Source organism: Leptosomus discolor, chromosome 1, assembly GCF_034619465.1.
Source record: "Leptosomus discolor isolate bLepDis1 chromosome 1, bLepDis1.hap2, whole genome shotgun sequence".
Taxonomy (NCBI): Eukaryota; Metazoa; Chordata; class Aves; order Leptosomiformes; family Leptosomidae; genus Leptosomus; species Leptosomus discolor.
In genome coordinates this window covers 112,411,612-112,433,195 of record NC_141391.1, presented here as the reverse complement: position 1 = coordinate 112,433,195, position 21,584 = coordinate 112,411,612, and the positions used below count along the sequence as shown (strand labels likewise).

General features: G+C 37.9%; 1 protein-coding gene across 1 annotated transcript in view; it reads left to right on the top strand.

The window, feature by feature from the left end:
* ROBO1 (roundabout guidance receptor 1) overlaps positions 1–21,584 on the top strand; it is a 534,041-nt gene that overhangs the window by 430,646 nt on the left and 81,811 nt on the right. Inside the window, exons 5-6 of the mRNA XM_086482457.1 lie at positions 16,477–16,597; positions 20,260–20,398. Coding sequence (XP_086338583.1) covers positions 16,477–16,597; positions 20,260–20,398 — 260 coding nt within the window. The remainder of the gene's footprint in view (positions 1–16,476; positions 16,598–20,259; positions 20,399–21,584) is intronic.

The window sequence follows — 21,584 nt, the reverse complement described above, 5'->3', positions numbered from 1 at the left end:
CAGTTTGTTAGTAAACTGGGAATATCTTTATAGTAGGTACTTTGTATGATTATAACTCCTGTGAAATTCGCATTCACAATGACTATGGATAGTATGTTTCATGAAAATACACTTTGCATACATCCTGAGCTCTCAGTGTGAAATTCTGTCATTACTGAAATCAGTGTGAGTATTACCATTGTCTTCACTGAGACTAATCTTTTACCCTTTCCAAGAAAGTATATAGTATAATTTATAGCAAGGCAGAAGCCCCTTTTTGAAGTGCTAAATGAGTTGACATTCTTCAGCTTTTTGTTGCTGTTGTTGTTACTGCTTCACTTTTTGTTGTTGTTGGCTTATTTGTCATTAAGTTACTTTCCTTTTGCCAGCTGGAGTTTTATGGAAACAGTCCGTATTCATTCTCATTTTTGTCCTAATGAGACTTTCTGCTAAGAAAATTTCCCATGTTATGTGTTTTGCCAGTGTCTTTTGCAGTTTTCATTCTTAAATATTAGAATTACCCAACTGAAGTGACAGCTGTTACTCTGCTTTTGTCATCCAAAATCAAAAACTTTGGTGGTATAAGAGGTCATCTATTGTATCTGTTATTGAAGCTAACAATTATAGGTAGTTGTAACGGGGTTTTCAGTAGGAGGAGAAAGCTTAATTTTAGTAATCTGGACGTTTTAAGTAGGACATGGGGAAATAACTTTTACAATTTGCAAAATTAAGAGTAGCTGGAGCAACCAGAGTAAATAAACCTGCGAGCCTGCTTTGCTACTTATTTCTGATTCAAAAATAGAAAATGTTGGCTTTTATGATTTCAACTGGTGGCGAACTGCGTTCTTTCTACACTAACGATCTTAACAAAGGCCATTTCTTCTACAGCTATGAATATAAAGTTCAAGAAAAAGGCAGTTCTTCATCTTTGTAACATATATGTTTCTTGAACTGCCCTGTCATTTTTATTGTGCTGCCCTGTCAATGAGTCTCAAATTCACCTTGAAGGATCACCCCCAGGGATGCCAGCTGAACCTTTTACCCTTCTGTTCTGACTGTCACCAAGGTTAACACATCATTACAGCTTGTGATGTTTCGGATACCTGCTCGTTTGGAGCCTTTATCAACCTACACTGTTTCAGAAGCCTCAGTCTCTCATTGCTCTTTCATAGGAGTTTGTTTTGATGGTTTTTGAGAATTAATTATATTTCTTCCTAATTTTGTGTTAAAATAGGTGTGAAATTTTAAAACTTACAGCTTTATCTCTGTTTTTCCTAAATTATTAAAATGACAACTATATGGCTATAAGCAAAAACAAAGAGCTGAGGAAGCATTTTCTTTTTAAATTTAAAAATGTGCAGATTCGTACCTGAACTGTTGCTTACAGTACTGCATAGCTACACGGTTCAAAAAGGTGTGTGATGACAGGCAAAAGGACATCATTAAGTATTGGCTTTGTGGGATAGGTTCTAGCTACTGACAGGTTAAGGACGCTTTGTGAATTTGGAATTCTCTTACCAAGATTGGATAATTAGCCGGTTATAATTAAAATAGGTTTTGGTTTGGTAACCCAGACAATTGTATTTGCAAATAGTGTTCTTGTCTGTGGGACTGATATCTAGCCAAAGGAACTCTTTTGTAAGAGAAGTCTATTGACACCAATTTTCCAAATATGTATTAAAATATTATTTTAATACATTTGAATGTGCTCTTAGCAGAGTTTTTGATTTTTTTGAGGTTTTATTTGTTTGTTTGGTTGGGGTTTTTTTTCCAAAGACTGTCCTCTGATAAAAGACACAGGCCATTTGATTGTCCACATCTACTTCTGGATACTGTTAATGGCCATCAGTTTTGTGTTCATGAAATAATAAAAAGAATAGATACCAAAATCACTTTCATTCTCTCTCCTACATTATTTCAAATGTCTTCCACATATTCTCACTGGAGAATGGATGCAATATAATGTTGAAAAGTTTTATAAGGTAAAGATGACCTATTTATTCGGGCACAGTGAAGAATGCCAATGCAATTTTTGTTTCTGCTAGTGGAAGAGATTACTTTTAATCCCAAGCAGCACATAGTCCACTAGGTTTTACCTTGTATTCGTTCCTCCTCTACAAAATGCAGTCTTTAAAATACGTCTACAGGCATTACACCTAGGTGCCTATCTGCAGCATTCAGGCTATATGTGAAGTTATTCTATGTTCACTTCACATTCAGTTGAGAGAGTTGAGATATTAATGGAACAGTGTTGTATCCTTTTCTGTCCTCTCTATAAATGCTTTGAACACAATCTTTTAGGTAACAAGCCTTAAATCACTTACTCCTTTCAGTTAGATTTATGTCATTTTCCTTCTCTTAGACTTGTCTAGACTTGTCTGGAAACTTGTAATAGTCAATATAGCAGCTACACTAACTGCAGTTAGGTGTGATCCAATGTTTTATCTCTTTGGAAGCATTTGAACAGTAGTTGACAATGGCATAAAAGATCTTTCTGAAAAGGAAAAGTATTGTGTTTTTAACTACATGATCATACAGAAAAAGAAATGACGCTTCGAATGACTCTAATATCTATGTGCCTAGCTGACTAATGTAGCATCTAAAATTTCTTTCCGATGGAATCGCGTATGTATACCTTCTTCCAGATCCCTACATAATGAGCTTCTGGTCTTCTGCTCCTCAAGGAAGTGTGCATCTCATTAAATCCCTCTTCTTGCTTTGGTTTTCACCTCTTCTTACATCTGAGGAACAGATTTGCTGCTTTGTGCTACAGGTACATCAGGCTCAGCAGAGGCCCAGTCCTCCTTGTGTAATATTTTTGTTCCATGTCAATATATGCTAGCTACTAAGTGCTTTAATAAAAGGGAAAATCTCCCACCCCCTGTTTTTTTAAACCATGCTGTGGGTTAGTAAATGTCGGAAAGAATACACATTCATCTCACTCTTGCACACAGTCCTCTCAAACCATTCTTGATGGCAATGGGTAGCCAGGAAAGAAAGAAAACAAAAAATCACAAAAGACTAAACCGACCATTTCAGATGGAGATCATCAAATCGAGCTGTGACCCAAATATTTTTGCAGTGTGCCAGACAATGATCTCTGTCTACTATAGACTGGAAAAACGAACCAAGAAGTAAAGGATGTCACTTGATTGTATCTGGGGATGTTATACTGATAGTTTTTGTTTCTCCCTTCCTCCTGTAAACTGGAAGTGTTGGAAAATGAGGTTTGGAAGCCACAAATTCCATGTATGTGTACTTCTGTATTTGCACATACTGGTCAATTTCTCCTAAACATTTCTTGAAAAGTTGCTGTTAGGATCATAAGCTCATACCCTTGTGGTATATTTCCAGGCAATCCTGCTATGAAATTAGCTTGCTGTGTGAGCAGAATGAGCATAGATCAAAATCTAACACTGTATTGAAGGCAACTCTAAATACAGCAAATACAGTATTTTACTATTCTATGCATAGAATGCCCTGCATATCAGATTGTTCTTTGCATGGATGTTTGAAAGAATCAGTAATAATATCTATAGTACAGCATTTATGCTTTGGTTCCTACAGGTCTTGAACAAAAGTTTTAATCTAATAGGCTTGTCCAGAATTTCTGTACTCAGAAATTTAAGAATATTTCAGCATTTTTCTGAAATGTAGTAGAAATATTAATTTTATATGCTACCAGGCAGTTCTTGACAAACTTTACGTCTGTGGAAAACACGTAGCATTTCCTTGCAATCCACTAAAAGTGGATCTCATCAAAAGACAAAAATTCTTAAGATTTTATGGCATTTTTGTCAAACATGAAGTAACCTATTGAACTATTTGAAAGGTAAGGAGAATCATCAGAACACTTTTTTTCCCCCTACATCAAACATTCTCTAGAATTATGACTTTTCTGGTCATGACTGACTTCCGTTTGCAGCAGAATTTGGCTTGGTTTTTCTTCAAAAATGTCAGCAATATGGCTGTCTTAGAAAAAGTCTGTATGAAGTATAACCAATCCCTAACAGTATAATGCAAAGTACAGTGCATAGCTGGTGAAGTCTTAGTTTAGGTGACTGTTTTGATTTTATAGTTTTCATACTTGAAGGGTTTTGGAACTTTTTCCCTTAATTTCTGAACATTTATTCGGGGTTTGAAAACCACATTACTAGTCTTCCGTTAAAAATGAATTTGCAAGGGTAGCAAGTATAATTTCTTTACCTTTCCTGGACATAGATCTACTGGTTTTGCTTATTTATGTTGGAACAAAAATTTTCTAAGATAAATGAGGGTGAACTTTATGGTTTACAAAATTTTCTGTAAATTTATAACTTGGTGCAGACATGAGGGTACTGATGTGACCTACTGAAATTTACTTACATATTGCAGTAGTGGTTGATCCTGTTAATGTTTATGTTGGAAAAGGAGGCGAGAAGACTAAGGAAGCTCATTGATAAGGTCTTTTGTTTGCATAGATACTATCAAGACAGTCCTTAAAATACTGGCTTCCATGCCTGTTCACGTATGTCAACTTTCCCCAGCATTCCTTAGTGTGTGTTTTTGCATCATTTTCCTTGCCTTTCATTGAGGTGCATCAGTGTGGGAAGGAAGTCAGCAAAGGAAAAATTTGCAGGAAGCGGAACACAGAGAAATACTAGTCATAAATGTTTTTTTCTTGACGTATTTTTATGTATTTGTGGTGCTGATTGAAGCTGTAGAGTGTGTCATCAGAGGTGAATTCAGACCTTGGTAGGGCTTCAGCTGAAGGCTGCTCGCTCTTATCCCATTTGCAAATGCTGAACTTGGTGACGGATGTGAAGAATAGTAAGAAGGACTTCTACTGGTATGTCAACCAGAAAAGGAAGGTTAAAGAAAGCAAACCCTCCTGATGAGCAAGACTGGCAAGCTAGTAACAGTGGACGAGGAGAAGGCTGAGGTAGTCAACGATATTTTTGCCTCAGTCTTCACTGGCAACTCTCCACACCTCTTGAGTGGATGGACCGCAAAACGAGGTCAGGGGAGCAGGATACCTCCCAGTGTAAAAGAAGATCAGGTTTGTGACCACCTGAGGAACCTTGACCATACATATGCCTATGGGACCTGATGAGGTGCATCCCAGAGTCCTGAGGGAATTGGCTCATGCAGTTGCCAAGCCACTCTTCATGATATTTGAGAAGTCATGGCAGTCAGGTGAAGTCCCTGGTGACTGGAAAAAACGAAACATTACACCCATTTTTAAAAAGGATAGAAAGGATGATGCTGGGAACCACCAACCAGTCAGCCTCATCTCTCTGCCAGCAAAGATCATGGAACAGATCCTCCTAGAAGCTGTGCTAAGGCACATGGAGGACAAAGAGGTGATTCGAGACAGCCAGCATGGCTTCACTAAGGGCAAGTCCTGCCTGACCAGCCTAGTGGGCTTCTGTGATGGAGTGACTACATCAGTGGAAAATGGAAAAGCCATGGACGTCATCTATCTGGTCTTCTGTAAGGCCTTTGACCCAGTCCCCCACAACACCCTTCTCTAGATTGGAGAGATATGGATCTGATGGGTGGACTGTTTGGTAGATGAGGAATGGGTTGGATGGTTGCATCCAGAGGGTGGTGGTCAACGGCTCTATGTCCAAGTGGAGATCAGTGACAAATGGCATCCCTCAGGGATCCATACTGGGACCAATGCTGTTTATTAACTTCATCAGTGGCATAGACAGTGGGATCAAGTGCGGCCTCAGCAAGTTTGCAGATGACACCAAGTGGTGCAGCTGATATGCCTGAGGAATGAGATGCCATCCAGAGGGACCTGGACAAGCTTGAGAAGTGGACCAGTGTGAAGCTCATGAGGTTCAGCAAGGCCAAGTACAAGGTCCCGCACATGGGTCAAGGCAATCCCCGGTATCAATACAGGCTGGGGGGTGAAGGGATTGAGAGCAGCCCTGTAGAGAAGGACTTGGGTGTGCTGGTGGATGAAAAGCTGGACATGAGCCAGTAATGTGCGCTCACAGCCCAAGCGGCCACTGTATCCCAGGCTGCATCAAAAGAAGCATGGCCAGCAGGTTGAGGGAGATGATTCTGCCACTGTACTCTGCTTTCGTGAGACCCCACTTGGAGTGCTGTGTCCAGCTCTAGAGTCCTCAGCACAAGATGTGGACATGTTGAAGTGAGTCCAGAGGAGGGTCATGAAGATGATCAAGGGGCTGGAGCACCTCCCCTATGAGGACAGGCTGAGAGAGCTGGGGTTGTTCAGCCTGGAGAAGACTCCAGGGAGACCTTACTGCAGCCTTTCAGTACTTAAATGGGGCCTATAAGAAAGATGGGGGCAATCTTTTTAGCTGGGCCTATTGTGATAGGACAAGGAGTAATGGTCATAAACTGAAAGAGGGTAGATTTAGGCTAGATATAAAGAGAAAATTTTTTACAATGCGGGTGGTGAAACACTGGAACAGGTTGCCCAGACAGGTGGTAGGAGACCCATCCCTAGAAACATGTGAGGTTGGGTTGGATGGGGCTCTGAGCAACCTCATCTAGCTGAAGATGTCCCTGCACACTGCAAGGTGGTTGGACTGGATGACCTTGGAGGGTCCCTTCCAAACCAGACTTTTCTATGATTCTAAACAGTCGCAGATCGGTCAGAATGTCACTCAGTGTATTGGATGTGGTGGGCTACAGGCATCACCTTTTGGTGATCTGCATTCAGGACCAGATTTTGAAAGCAGAATTGCAAACTCAACTACCTGGACATGTCAGTATGTCCATCTGATAGAAGTGTTGACTATCCTTTACCTTACGATGTAGCCAAGGACTCCTAACTTTTGCTGTCTGATTTTGAAAAATTTGGCCAGAATATTAAGTAGATGTGTCTTTTAAATGCAAAAGTATATCTTCTTTTCTGTTTGTCATGCTAAGTAGCTGGCAAAGAAACACTAATGTCTTTAAAAGTTGTTTACTTCAGACGGAATGTTTGGGTTTATATCTGTTTTGGAAGCATAGTGTTGCTGTTGCTGTGTTTTTAAGGAGGAAAGTTTACTGTAGGAATGTAGTTGTGGTTTTTTACTTCCTGTTGTCATAAAAAAAAGGTAATTTGTACCAAAGGAACTGAAACCTCATCAGGTAACACTTTTACTTTTCTGTAAAGATCACTTTCTATTTATTATGTGTTTTTACACTACTCACACAGAAGATGTCAAAGCTTCTTATTTGTATTAGAATAATACTAGTTTAAAAAAAGGCGTGCACGCAGCCACAAGAAAAACTGGGAGAATGAAAGTGCGGAGGAATTTCAATTTCTCTGCCATTTTTACAAGCCCATTCTACCAAAAGCAAACTACCACAAACAGGAGACACTGATTTCTATACAGAACTTGGACAGCTAGATCATAGTTTACTTTGCTTTGTAAATACAAATGGAAAAAAATCGAGCAGCTGATATTCCCAGGTCCCAGAACAGTTTCTACTCCCTTCCACCCCCCCACCCCACCCCTTTTTTTTCCCCACCTGTTCCGTTGGTGCAGTTTACAATACCCTTTTAACAACAACAGAAATTGTGTCAGGAGTTCAAACTCACTGTGGCATCTGAGGGGAATAGCAAGAAACTGCTGCAAAGGAAGCAATTATCTCAGCAGGGTTCCAGAGCTCCCCTGAATAGCTCCGGCAGCCCTCAACACCAGCAGACAAGGCAAGGGAAGAGGCACCATTCTGCAGGCTTCAGTCTCTTCATTCTCCTTAGCTATTCACACTGTAACCGCTTCCATTTGCACACTGAGCAGTAAGCGTTTCACTGCTCCAAAGGTAAGGCCTGAGTGGGAAGAGCAGAACTGGTACGTAGCCTGTTGCTGCTGACACTGGAGCCATATTTCTCAGTGACAAGCCTAGCAATAGCCAACAAACAACAACGCTCAGAGAGTATCATAATTAAAGGATGGCGATGGGAAACGTGAGCATCAGGGAGCAATGATCCCAGTACATATACAGAATGGGAACAGTGCATGCTTTGTTCTGCTTGATTGCAGCTTGTGCTTGCTTATTTTAAGAGTAACAGAAACTCCAAGTAGCTCTTGGCTTCACTGTCATTGCTGAAGAACGGCTTATATGGTATTGTCCCCTGTGGCAACAGAGGTCTGAACATTTGTGAATGGACCGAGATCTGCAGGTCACTCACTGCCTGTTGAGTTTGTCTGGAGGATCTAAAGTTGAGCATGAAAGTGAAAATAATGACACTGGGCTGCTCTGTGGGATGGGGAAATCGGAGGATTTAATCTTTACTTCTTTGTGCATACGTTCTCCTCTTTATTCCTTTCTAGGTTTAAATTTTAGCATCTTCCAAGCAGGGGCCTTGTCTGTAGCTGTAATGTCTAGCCCAGTGGTTTTTCAATGTTCCTTCAACAAAAATGAAAGTTACAATCAGATTTGCTTGTGATTGCCTGTTTCTGAAGGTTTTTACCTCAGTCCTGTAGCACAAACCTTGTGTGCAGACCACAAAAATACAAGGAAATCTGTGATTTATGATTTGCATGTGTTGCAGTCACAAGAGCTGCAGTGATCACTAATGGAAGAGTGAAATGTGGCAATTAATATATGACCTTTGTATTTAACTGTTCATAAAAAATGAACAATGTGGTGCATATGTTCCTTTTTTTGACAGTGCTTCACAATGTGAAAGGTTTAATGTGTTCACAATTTTGGATGTCCAGCATAGTCTTAGTATAAAAGTTAGAGTTCTACTGAGCTCAGTCAGAGGTAAATGCAATAGAAACTTAACCCAAGTCTGTATGATCTTCTTGAAGCATGGACTCGGATTTCCATGTTATTTCATCTTGGTCAGAAGTCAGAGAATCAGTAGGTTTTTAGTTCTTTTATATTCTTTTAAGGTTATGTTTGGCAAAATATTTGTGTATTTGTAGTGTTTAGTTGGTAGGGCCAACACTTTTTTGGAAGTAAACTTGATGTGAAGTTTTGAAATCAAATGTTTTGAATGAGAAGTCAAATCTGTCTCAAAATTTAAAACTGTCAAAGTAGCAACTTGGAAATGTATGAATAATCCACTGCATTTTTGCCACCTCTGACAAATTTTATTTGCTTAGTTTGGTTCTCAGTTTGTATCCTGTGCCATAAAGGGCTTAGGATAACCCCCAGAGGAAGACAGAAATTCCTTCTTCCCTTGGGAAGCTGCTGTGCCATCTCCAGGGAGGAAACTTTCACAGGCAATTGAGTGCAGGAAGTGCAACGGTCATGGGAAGGATCTGGGAGCCTGTATTCTGCATCCACTTCAGTGAGAAGCCAGCAGTGGACAGCCAGTCTCAGAGGGGATGTGCACTCTCCTCGAGGCAGGTGGGAGTCTGAGCAAAATCTGCTGCGTCTCAGAAGGTCACTGAATTACTGAAACCAAAGCTGAAAATAATGACCCACTGCACAGACCCATGACAAAAGAAGAATTTTGAATAATTCTTTTTTATTTCTAATCTCTCTTCTCAGACTGTGATGATTTTGTTGTGGTTGTTGTTTCACATTTGTACTTTTAATTCTAGGAGAATCGTGGTTTTGTATGTTAAAGGCTTTTCAGTTTCTTTTGGGAGCTCATCGTAGAAGACCTGTGAATGTCGTCTTCAAAGCTTTTGATAACTTGAGTCCTGTCAGAACAATTTCCTTTAGAAGACTATGTCAGGACCTTGAAAAATCCTCCACAGGATGGATGGCTGTGAGAGATCTGCACTCTGAGAAATGTCTTTCATCAGATTACAAGTCCTAGTGAATTTTTATCTACCCATACTTTTAAGCTTTGAAGTTGAAAGTTAGGACTCTGCTGTTGGAGACTCATTCTCTGCACAGCTCCTCTTTCCTTAGGGGAAAGTAGGAAATTTCGTATCAATGAAATACACCGCGTGATCCTGAGTTGTCTGAAATCATGACGTCCTGCCAACAGGCTTAGAAAAGTAAGACAATTTTGGTCAATCCTACAATGACAGTTAGGAATTGAAATCCCCTTGAAATTAGTAGCAGAGTCCATACCCCTCTGAAATGTCATGGTGGTGATACTCCTACCCCCTCTACCACCCTGGTGCTATCTGTAGGGTTTCAGCATACTCTGCAGCGTGCAGAGTCACTGCTGACTCTGTTCTGGTCATGTAAATGGGCCCTTGTGGTCCTTGGAGAGCTGGTCTGAAACTGCCATTGTCTTCATTCTCCATGATGTTTCGACACAGCCCTGCAGAGTGGCCTTGCATCTCTCTTTTGCAGTGTAGGCACTCGCCATGGGAAACAGGCTGCTAAATTCCTCTGTAGATTGGGGCTATGTTGTTTCTTTTATGGTTACCAGCTAGGAATGTTTTATATTTTTAAAAATTTGTGGTTTGTTAGGATTGTTTTTCCCTATTACATTTGTGATGCTTTAGGTAACATAATTAAAAACTGAGATTTGTTTTTTGACAAATTAACCCCAGCTGGTCTGGGATTTTATCCTCAGAGGTGTGTAAATGACACAGTGGTGGTGATGCTTAAAGGAAAATTCCTCTGTAACAGATACTCCAAATCGTCTGACTTGCTTAAGGGGAGAGAAATTAAGACATACCAGACACCGAGTTCAGTTCAAGTTCACTCTTATTTCTGATTTCAGTCACTGATTGCCCTGAAAGCTACATATGCACCAGTGAATCCAGGGAAGATTCGTGCATGAGTTTAAATTTACAGTTTTACAAAAGTGTCATAGTTGTCGTTACAAACATGTCATTCCCGTGTTGGGCTCATTTCCATTTTACTGACCCATAGGATGTGCTTATGTGTTGTCCATTGGTTAAGTTTAGTAGTTTAGTGTGTTTTCTGTACTCTGTAAATACCATTCTGAGGCAAGTGTTTGCTACTTTTTTTTTTTTTTTTTTTTTTTTTGGATCTTGGTAGAGCAGATGTAAGGCCTTGAAGGTAGTCGTAATATGTTTTTGTTGTAGCAGGATTTTAATCTTGGTTTATAATAAGAAAGGAGGTATTACATAATAAATGTTTTGGACTGTAGATGTGAAAACATTTCAAGGGTTTTTTTTAGTATTTTACTGGTTCAAATATTTCCGTATAAACATAGATGTCTGTTCAGAAATTAGTTCTGATTAGTGTGAGCCAATAGAGCCTATTTTGAATTAAATCTTCCTTTATGATTAACAAAAGCCAAATGTTTCTGGAAAGTAAGTTTACAATTGTTACAGTTTTAAACTTCTGAAAATTGTATATGCTGAGGTATGGATTTTTCTTTTCCTAAGTTGATTTATGACATTCTGCATATATCTTGGCTGTTTCCACAATCTTGTTAATTGGGTGAAGTATCAAACACATATGTTAAGTCTGATATTTGCTCTCCTGTGATAATGCTAAGGGCTGAATAACCCTTAGCTGCCTCTGAAGTCAATTCAGGACAGAGATAACCCTGAAGCCTCTGTAGATATCCATCTTGTTGTAGACACAGCCATTAATAATGAGACCATAAAAGAAGGGAAGGCAGACTCATGAGCGGACTTGAATCCAGTTCTGACTCTGATGTATCCTGGCCAGATTGGCAGGGGTGCCAGAAGCAGCATCTTGAATCTGTTGTCATTTCATGTACCTTAAATGCTCTTTCTTTTTAAGTAAAGCTATCTTCCTATGCATTTTGCACCATCCTTTATAGACTCTACCTTCAGGCCTGTCATCATTGCAAGACTGTTTTGTTGGTCTGTATGGTAGGGGGGAACAATTGACTTGCACTTTGTCATGATAGATTTACGGCACAGGAAGACCACTTGAAAGTATGTTTTAAACTCCTTTCAAATAGAATTTCTTGTGCGTTTGATCTGAAGGAGGCAGCATGTACCTTCCTGGGGTCCCAGAGAATGGAACCAAAAGCAGGACGGACTCCTCCGTCTGAACTTTGAAGTTGAAAAAAACCCAAACTTTAATCATTGTTGAAGGCCTATTCCAAACACATTTTGATGTCTAGTATCTGATATTTAATCATGCTATAGTAGGTAGAGAAGAATATACAGGATTCACAAGGCTTGGAACAGATGCATGTTTTTAAATAAAAATTTAAGATAGGTATTAATTTATTTTTTTTTTTTTTTACTCAACTTTGTTAAAACGGCAAAGTTGTCTTCTATTGCTGACACGCCATGCCTTACAGTCTATACTGCAATGATAAGTTGTAATATGAATATACTAATCTGTTTTGGGATGGTAGACCGCATAGAGGGAAATGAGCAAACTCTGCATTTCCTGACTAAGAGCTCAATTTTACTTGTATCTACCATTGGTGACACTATTAATTATAATTGCCTGTACTCACCTTGTTCTTTAACTGTTTTATTGTCATTTATAATTAGATGTTACACTTTCAAAGCAAAGACCATGTCTGACAGGTTAATATCACGTGCTCATCACATTTCATTTAAATAACATGTGATATTATGTATGCTGTACTGTAGAAGACTGAATTATATGAAATTTGTGATACTACAAATTCAGAAACCCTGGCTATACAAACAGAGGTCAGTATTTCACTCTGCATTCTAAATTTCATTTTCTTATGGATTTAAGTTTGCTTTGAATTATTTTGCAACAGAGCAGATTTCATTTATTAAATAGAATGAAACTAGGAGCTAAAAGAAGTGTAAAAAAAAAGAACAGTCACAATTACATTTGGATTTCCCAAGCATTTCTCTCATGGCTTCATTCTTCCTCATATTTCATAGGGCATTTCTGTGAAAAGTAAATGAATCGCCCACATATATAAAAATATTTCTTAACACAAACAGATGGATATGGATTTATACATACAGAAATTTACACATGCACACACAACACACATAGGTATATAAAATATAGTCTTAGAATAAGTATATGTGTGTGTACAGCTATACAGAATACTTGATGGTATGTTGTAGAACCCTTGGGTAAGTTTTTATGGATTTGATTTATTGGCTGACCGAGTTGATTCATTATTTGTATATGATTTTTTGCTGCTGGGTGGCCATAATTTACAATTCTGGTCCTAGTTAACTCTGTGGGTGCTTAGAGTTTTCTGTATGAACATCTCCATGTATTGTTTAAAGAAATAAATGAAGTGGACTTGCTTGAATGAACAATTTACTCATGAGGAGCAAAATAGCATTAGGCAAGCAGATCACAGAAAATAGCTTTCAATACATCTTTGGAGTCACCATGCTATCATATATTCTCTTAACAGGCATGCAACAATCCTTACATGTTACAGCAACTGAAGATCATCTGTGAACCGCTGATCACAGTCTCTTTCTTTCATCAGTATTCAGTGCTATTGTATTCTCTACTTGCACAGCCCTGATAAATTTGCTGGTTGGCAGAGAACAGAACAAAATCCTGAAGAGGCTTGAAAAGTCAAAAAGTGCCTTGGTATCATTTCTGTATAAATGAAACATGATAGTTACTTCCATCTTTTCAAAACCGGACTTAAAGCTTTGGCAGTTAGCAAAGCAATTCTTTTCCCATGATACGCAGTATCTACCAGAGTAGTGTAATAAAACTGTTTGCTATATCTTGTTTACTAGGAAGAAAGGACTTATCTTCGTATTCAGTATGGTAACAACTCTTCTGGAGGTTTTGGATGAAATGTTACACTGCCTGTCACTTTTTCAAACCATTATATCATTTGCTGCTATAAAGTCCAGCTGGTGTATTCTGGGGCAGGGGCACGAATATGAGAAGAGCCAAAGCACTCAAATTAAAATGCCTTGATTAACAGTTAAGTATCCACAGACTATGAATAGTTCTAATTTACAGGATTTCAGATACTGCCCCCAAAGGTGATTTGGCTCTTTACTGCTCTAAATTCTGGATATGGACTTACTACTGGACTTACTGGATATGAACTTAATAAGACAAAGAAATGTAGCAGTGATTCTTTACATGTTCCTACAAAAATTCACATGGATGTATTTCATTGTCTGTTTTGTTACTTAAAGCCATTAATCTACAGTCCATAGGTATTTCTAGGATTTCCTATGAGAGAAAAAGTGGCAAACATTGCACATAGAGAACATAAATTCGTCATAACTACGGATTGGTTTTGCAATGTCTTGTTAATAATTTGAAAGGCTTGATCAATCTTACTGAGATGGTGGTTAGCTAATTGTTAAAATTTAATGGAAAACTTGGGTAGTGACCCAACAGCGGAAGTAGGCTTTCTTCTGGCCATCTGTGAATGCTCTAGTTACAGACATATGTAATTCCACAGGCACTTGTGGTACATTTTATTGTAGCTGTGTAATTCATCACAGTTTAATGTGGCATAGCCATCATTGTAGCTAAACCCTTCTTCTGTTTTAAGGAAAACAAACAAGCAAACTAACAAACAAGTTCAACAAAGGAAAACCCCTAGGAGAAATCAACCAAATGCATTCAGAATTCCACCTTGGAAGCACAGCTTCCTTCAGTAGGCATGTCACGTCCTTGGAAGTCTGCCTCAACATCCGTGAGGGAATGTTTCCTCTGCCTCTCCTTCCTTACGAAAATCTCAAATAACTTGGAAGAAGAGCAGCTTTCAATGATTTTTTTTAGTTGTTCAGCATTTCTGCTTTAATGCTTCTATCCATCTATGCTTTGAAGAGAGTCTTGTGGTGCTTCCTAGAAGAAATTCCTAGGATAATTCTTGCAGGAGGTTACAATTTGTGCAAATCATACAGTTGTGTCATATTGTAATGGGTTTGAATGGGGTTTTCTTAAGTGCTAAAGTCACAGAGGAGCACAAATGCAGCATCAGTAGGACTTAAGCTCTTAAGACAGTTTACATGGGTTTGAAATCATCAGCTGAGTTGGTAAATTCTTGTGATATGGAAATACATTTCTTTGTTAAATCCAGTGCATTCAATATTGATATACATGAAAAGTATGTATTTCTGCATGTGTATCTGGATATACAAATACCACCTAAGGCTTGTTGAAATCTTTCTAAAATTGTTTTTTAAAATCCTTTACATAGATTAATTGGAAATAGCTTTCTGTGATTTATGGAGATGTAAGCCAGCAATAAATATAGATAGACTTCTAGTTATATTTTACATTCTATTCTCATGCTTACCAGTTCAGGTGGTCAGCAATCTAAAAATGCACACAGATTCTTGAAAAACGTGTATTTGCAGGTCACCTTTATTTTTTCATTCTTTATGGCTCAAATCCCAATTGAAATGTCAGCATTACTAGATTTCTGGATGATAAAGGACATATCTTTTCTGTTTTCAAACAACGAGTGCCAAAGACAACAGAATGAAATTTGTATGCAACACTATCTACATTACACGTGCATGTTCATTTATCTCAATAACTGACTGTCATCTTTGTGTGCGTACATCTTACAATGATAATAAGAGCCCAACACTGCTCAAGATGTCAAATTTTCAGGGATAGATTTCTAGCTGCGGGCAACTTGAGCAAAATACCTCATATTGAGAACACTCTTCTCCCTGTCACTGACCACATCAGACCCTTTCATGTGGCTTCGTATGTGGCTTTTATTTATTATGTACTTCCACCTATGCCTTGAACTGCAGTGATTTGCATATATGATTAGACTCATAAGCATATGTTCTCTTAAAAATGTAATTAATGTAATTAAGTAACGTTTTTGTTTATTAAAGGAAACATGGTACGTATTGAGTTGTCTACACAAATTTTGCTGCATTTTGGTGAACTTTGAAACTTGTTCAACCATTTTATTAATCAAATGGGAGAAGAAATACTTTTAAAGAGATATCAGATATTTTCATATGCATTAAATACATATTTTTATATAAAATATTAAGATTTGGAATCACAAAGGGGTGGTATGTTTTCTGATTTTGGGGTTATTGGAATTCCATTATCTTCCAAAACCTGAATTCAGAATTAAGAGCAGAATGTTATTAATTTCCCAGTAAGGATTTGATTGCTTCTGCCCAGCTGCTTATCAGCATTTGCAATTACTTATTTAAAGGTGAAGAACTAAAGAAAAAAAAATTTCCTTCACTTCCTTAAGAAATGAAAACCAAAACAAACACAAAATTCATGAATAATAACAAGCATGACCAGCAGTAAGATAACGTACACATATTTCTTGTCAACAAAAAGTAATTGCAGCACTTGATGTGAAAGTGGGATTTATGTCTAGTGGTAATTTTTACTCTCCACCTGATTATATCAAACTGCAGTAGTACATAGGAAAGAATTGTAGTCCTTCTGGACAGCAAGCATTAAACAGGCTGTTGAACAGCCAGTATTACATTACAGAGAATGAAGGAAAGAGGAGTCCAAATCTGGAAGATTTTAACATACTGGTGTAAAACTAAGAGGCAAGGTTTTGGCACAAGAGGAGAAAATTCGGTTAATAGTTGGTTGTTGGGGTTTTTTTTCATTTTTTTGGTATGATTTGGAAAATAACTGATAGCTTGTTTTGTTTCATTATCTGTAACACAACATTTTTCAGATTAATAAATATTACTAAATTGCTAGTTCATATTAAAGTATTTTATTATCCTTGATTTGTCCTAGATCAGAGGAGGAAAGCTGATGATCACATATACAAGAAAGAATGATGCTGGCAAATATGTTTGTGTTGGCACAAATATGGTCGGAGAACGTGAAAGTGAAGTTGCAGAGCTCACTGTTTTAGGTAAGAACTCTTCGTTTAAGACTGTGTTAATGAAAATGTCCAACTTTTGTTTTTCCTAGTAAGCCTTTTATTAAGGATAATTCTCATCTATTTCCTTTTCAGTGTTTATGTTGAAAGTGGTTTTGTCATGGTTGTGTTCTAGCAAATGGGTGGCAGTTAATGACTTTGCAATCTGCCTTGGACTGTTTTTGCTATTGGAAGGCACTTTCTGACTCAGTTCTAGAACTGAAAATAATTCCAGTATCCGCTGACTGGATGAGTATTGTAAAATAATACCAAAACAAAAATTAACATCAGAAGAAGCAGAGGCTTAATTTTTCCCTCTTGTTGAAGAAAAACAGAATTATTCTACATTTCTATTCTAGATAATTATCCTTTCATTTATAGTTGTGTGTACTGAGTTTCGTAGAAATAAAACAGGTCTACTTGTTTATGTGATCCTAATGATAGTTCCTCTAAGCATCAAAAAATACATTTTCATTTAAGATAACTGAGCTTAGCTGAAAATAGCAGGTTTTGTTGCTATTGCAGAAAAGAAACTGTACCTCTAAGTGCAATCTTAGAATTCCTTCAACATGGAAGAATTGCCTCATGATCACTGTAGATGCAGCTTTCGTAGTTTTCATTCAAAACGTGTCCTCTGTTGCTTTGAAGTAGCTTGAGATAGCTTAAATGTTTTTGCAGAAGGAATAGATATTTTATCATCCCAGGATGAGACTATCTAAGCCATGGTTCATAACACTGGTTTCCATTGCAGTGCTTCTGCAGTAGTCCTGGTTCTTTTTTTTTTTCTTTTCTTTTTTTTTAAATTTGGGTTTAAGATCTGTCTTGTCAGTCTTTGGCACTTTTGTCTATCTCTACACTACTTTTTAGACTTAGGACTCAGGCAGGTTGAAGTCTTGTTCAGAGTTTTATTTGCAGCAGGGTTTTCTGTAATAAAACCGGATTGATTGACATCTTAAAGTTGTTGGAACTGAATATCCAGCCAGATAGTGTGTAAGTTTTTAGAAGCTAAGGAAGACTTCCTATGATCCACTATACTGGTTTGGGTTTTTTTAATTTATAGACACCTTTGAAGCACTTTGGGAGGAAGTTCGTTGTCAAATAGACTTTCAGAACTTCCAAGCACAGTCGTAGTTACATGAGTAAAGTCCTGACACTGGACTCCTAGTTAACTGTACCTGTTAATTGCTCGTCACTAGTCTACTACTAACCAGGGAATCATGGTATGGACTGTTACATAATCCAGGCTGGAAAATATTAGTCTTGCTGAACACCTGTAAGAGGGATGCATTGCAGAGTCTTTGCTTTTTTCTTCATCTCATTTTGCCTTCAAACATGTTTCTGATTTTCAGCCTGGGAATACTAGTGAGGTTTTCTTCTCAAACACGACAGTAAAGCTTTAAGTGTCTTATCAGTCTGTGTCTAGAAATCTTTAATACACCTTATTCTTTCAACTCAGGCCTTAGATATGCGTGAAAAAGCATGAGAACCATGCTGACTTCATATATTAGTCTCTTTCAACATATATCTTCTGTTTATGGGTTTTGGTTATTTAGAAGTTGAACTTTTGCTTTTAGGTCTCTGCTTTAGATCAGAGGGAGGATTGCGTGCCAGAAACTGTAACATTAGAAAGTTTCAAAGTGATCCTTGCTAAGCTTTCCTTGTATGTACCAAAGAATCGTGTGACAAAGATAGATACTTAAAGCAGTGCTGATTTCCCTTATCTGTTTATGTGTTTGAATAACAGTGTTATGAACGGGCAGACAAAAGCTCTTGGGCTATTGATCTTCCTTTAGGAAACTGATCTAGAGAACGATGTGCCTCTTGCGGGTTTTGCTGTTGTGCAGCAGTCCTGGCCTTACCGGATCAGTCCTTTTTTTTTCTTGCATACTTAAATTGAATAGTCTTCCCTAACCTATTCTTATTCTGAAGTTTAATCCAGAATGTTCTTTTCTTGCATTCAGATTGCATTTTTATTGCACCTGCAAGAAAGGGGCCAGGGCGGGGGGAATGTCTACATTTGTGGTTTTTTAATTCACAGCTAGGTTCATGTTGTAGGTCTCCTTTATTTCTCACTTGTTGTATATGAACCCAGGCTAGAGCTGAGAAGCTTAAAGATCAACTTGGTATTTCATCTAACAGTATTTGCCTGGCATTGCAAGCAAAAGTAAATTTTCTACAAGAGAAGTGTCCAGTTGGTCTGGACATCCTCGAGAATAAAGAAAAATCTTTTATAGGGTTTTGTTCAGTTCGCATTTCCACTTCAGTCCTTTCTGAACCATTCATATTAAGGTTTTGTAATACTGAATCTCTGTATCTTTATCTGCAAAGTCAAAGTAATATTCAGAACAACCTTTTCAAACGCCAGTGTGAAACACGAGGAATATGGGTTTGTCTCTTTATCCTTCTGTCTGGTGCTTTTGTACTCCTATGAGAAATCTGTGGCGTATTTTTGGGTATTCACACTTCCTGATTGTGCCAATGGCTTCAGACTCTTCCAGTTTCAGGGAGATGATATTTGTATCTTCAATATATACAAGTCAAAACATGCAACTGCCATCTGAACTCCCTCAGAGCTTTCACAGGTTTATAGGCAAAAAGGTCACCTGCCTTAGGCAAGCACTCTACTGTTAAACCTTCCCTGTTCTTTTATGGACAACCTGTTGTAACCTGGTGCTGCCTTTCTAGATGGGTAATTCTTCCTGGAGTATCCCAGAAATTGTTAAAAACACTTCCTTGTGTGTGTAAACCTCTCAGCATTCCAGCCTGGTATGGAACCTCAAAACTATGAATAGCCCAGCACCATAAAGCTTTGAACCCTGTTACAGGACAAAAAGTGTGTTGAACCCTTTCCTGAAATTCCCAGCTGGTAGCTGGGTTGCCAGAATAACACAGCCTGTACTGAGATCCCATTTTGTTTGAGAAAACCTGAGAAAAAGTGTGCAGGAGTTAATCCGACTCTGGTGAGCCAGGACTTGGATCATCTATGTCAGGGATAACAGCAATTTTTATGAACAAAAATTATAGAGAGCACATTGTGGATTTTTTTGGCTTGTTTTATTTTATGCGTGCTAGTGAAAGAAAATGTTGTCTTTCTAATGTAGCTTTGGAAATGATTGCATCAAACACTAGCTGCTGCTGACACCTTCAAGCAACCTCATAGAGATCCTGTGCTGGACCTTACTTGGCCCTCAAATTTAGAGACTCTATTAAGTCAAAGCCTCCAGTGAGACTATGTTTGGTTTGTGCCTTCTGTCTTTTTGAAACGGTGCAGCGAATGATTGGTCATTTGTCTGGGTTCTTGCAGCAGGCTTGCTTCTATCTGAGGATCGATGTGTATTTAGATTTTTCTGTGTGGGTTGTATTTTCCTTTAGCTGTATTAGCTGTGATGATGATACATAAGGAGTAAAGAAGTCTGTGCTTGGATCCTGAGCTACTGTGAGAGCATCTGCCTCCTGTGCTGAAGTTCACAGTGCTGCCCTTCTGCAGGGCTACAGATCTTCTGCCTGGGGCTGGGAGCAAGAGGAGCGACAGCAGAGGCACCTCCATCAGACACATCACGCTGCTCCACTTGCTGTAACAGCCATAGTTCAGGGAAGATTGTAATTTGGGCACAGAACTGCTGGACTAATACCTTTTATCTTTCCTTTCCTTTTAGAGAGACCATCTTTTGTGAAGAGACCAAGTAATTTGGCTGTAACTGTGGATGACAGTGCAGAGTTTAAGTGTGAGGCAAGAGGTGACCCAGTCCCTACAGTAAGATGGAGGAAAGATGATGGGGAATTACCAAAAGCAAGGTGCAGTACACAGAGTTACCTTTCTTGTGACACCTAGCTTGGTATATGATGTAGCCATTCCACATTTGGCTTTTTATTTTCTTGAATGGAGAAAGCCTGGCTTGCTCTAATAAGATGTTTCTAATTACCATTGAGCTCTATTTGAAGTTATAATTTATATTGAAACAAGAATGGATTGTTTTCAGGCTTTTGTTGTGGCAACACATGAGAAATACGACAAAAAGTAACTGAGTCCAGTCAGTAAAATCTGATATAGATTGATTCTTCTTTGTAATTACTAAAAGTTTTGGAGAATGTATAAGAAATAGTAAATTAGATTACAGCTTCAAGAAGTATATATTGGAATTGCAAGTGATAGAAAATGTAGTCTGCCTTGGTTATACATGTTTTTGTTAACAAGTTTCTAATTCACTTTTTTTCCTATCATTGCTCTAATTTAGACCAAAAAGTAAAACACCTTATTAAAAAGAAATACATAGATCAATAGATAGATTATTTATTTACTTACTTATTTTGAATTCCCTGTTATCAGTTAAAAACCTATGAGGGGAGTGGACTGAAAGAAGAAAACGTGACAGTTGGCTCTGGCCATTCAAATCCAGCTTCCTGTTAATCCAGTCTTCAGTTTTAATAAAAACTATAGCGTTCTTAAGACAAAAATCTACTTCCTGTAAAGAGAAACACATTGACTGCATTATACAAAGAAGAGAAAAAAGGTGATGAAAGGAGAGGAAATGGTAAAAGGCCACATTGTTCTTTAAAAAAATTATTGGATGAATTGTGATTTATCTTGAATTTCAAGCAATTCTGATCTTCTTGAGAAAAATATTTTCTTTTCAACCATATTAAAAAAATACATCATTCAGGTGGAAAAATTATAGGGAGAATATGTTTACATCTACTTGTGAAAAGTGTTCTGACGTTTAAAACATTCTGTGTTAGACCTTTGCGATTGCGTTACACCAGTCAAATTCTACTGATGTCAGTAAAATTAGCTTACATTGCAAATGAAATCACAATAAGGTTTTCAAATATTTGGATATATTTTGCTCTTAAAACTTTAATTTTTTATTATGAATTGATAAGATTTTATACATATTTTTATTTTTAAGGGAAATGTGGGAATACAAATGAGAGCAAACCCACCATATTTTTACCCTTTGCAGTCATTGTACAAAGTTCTGTT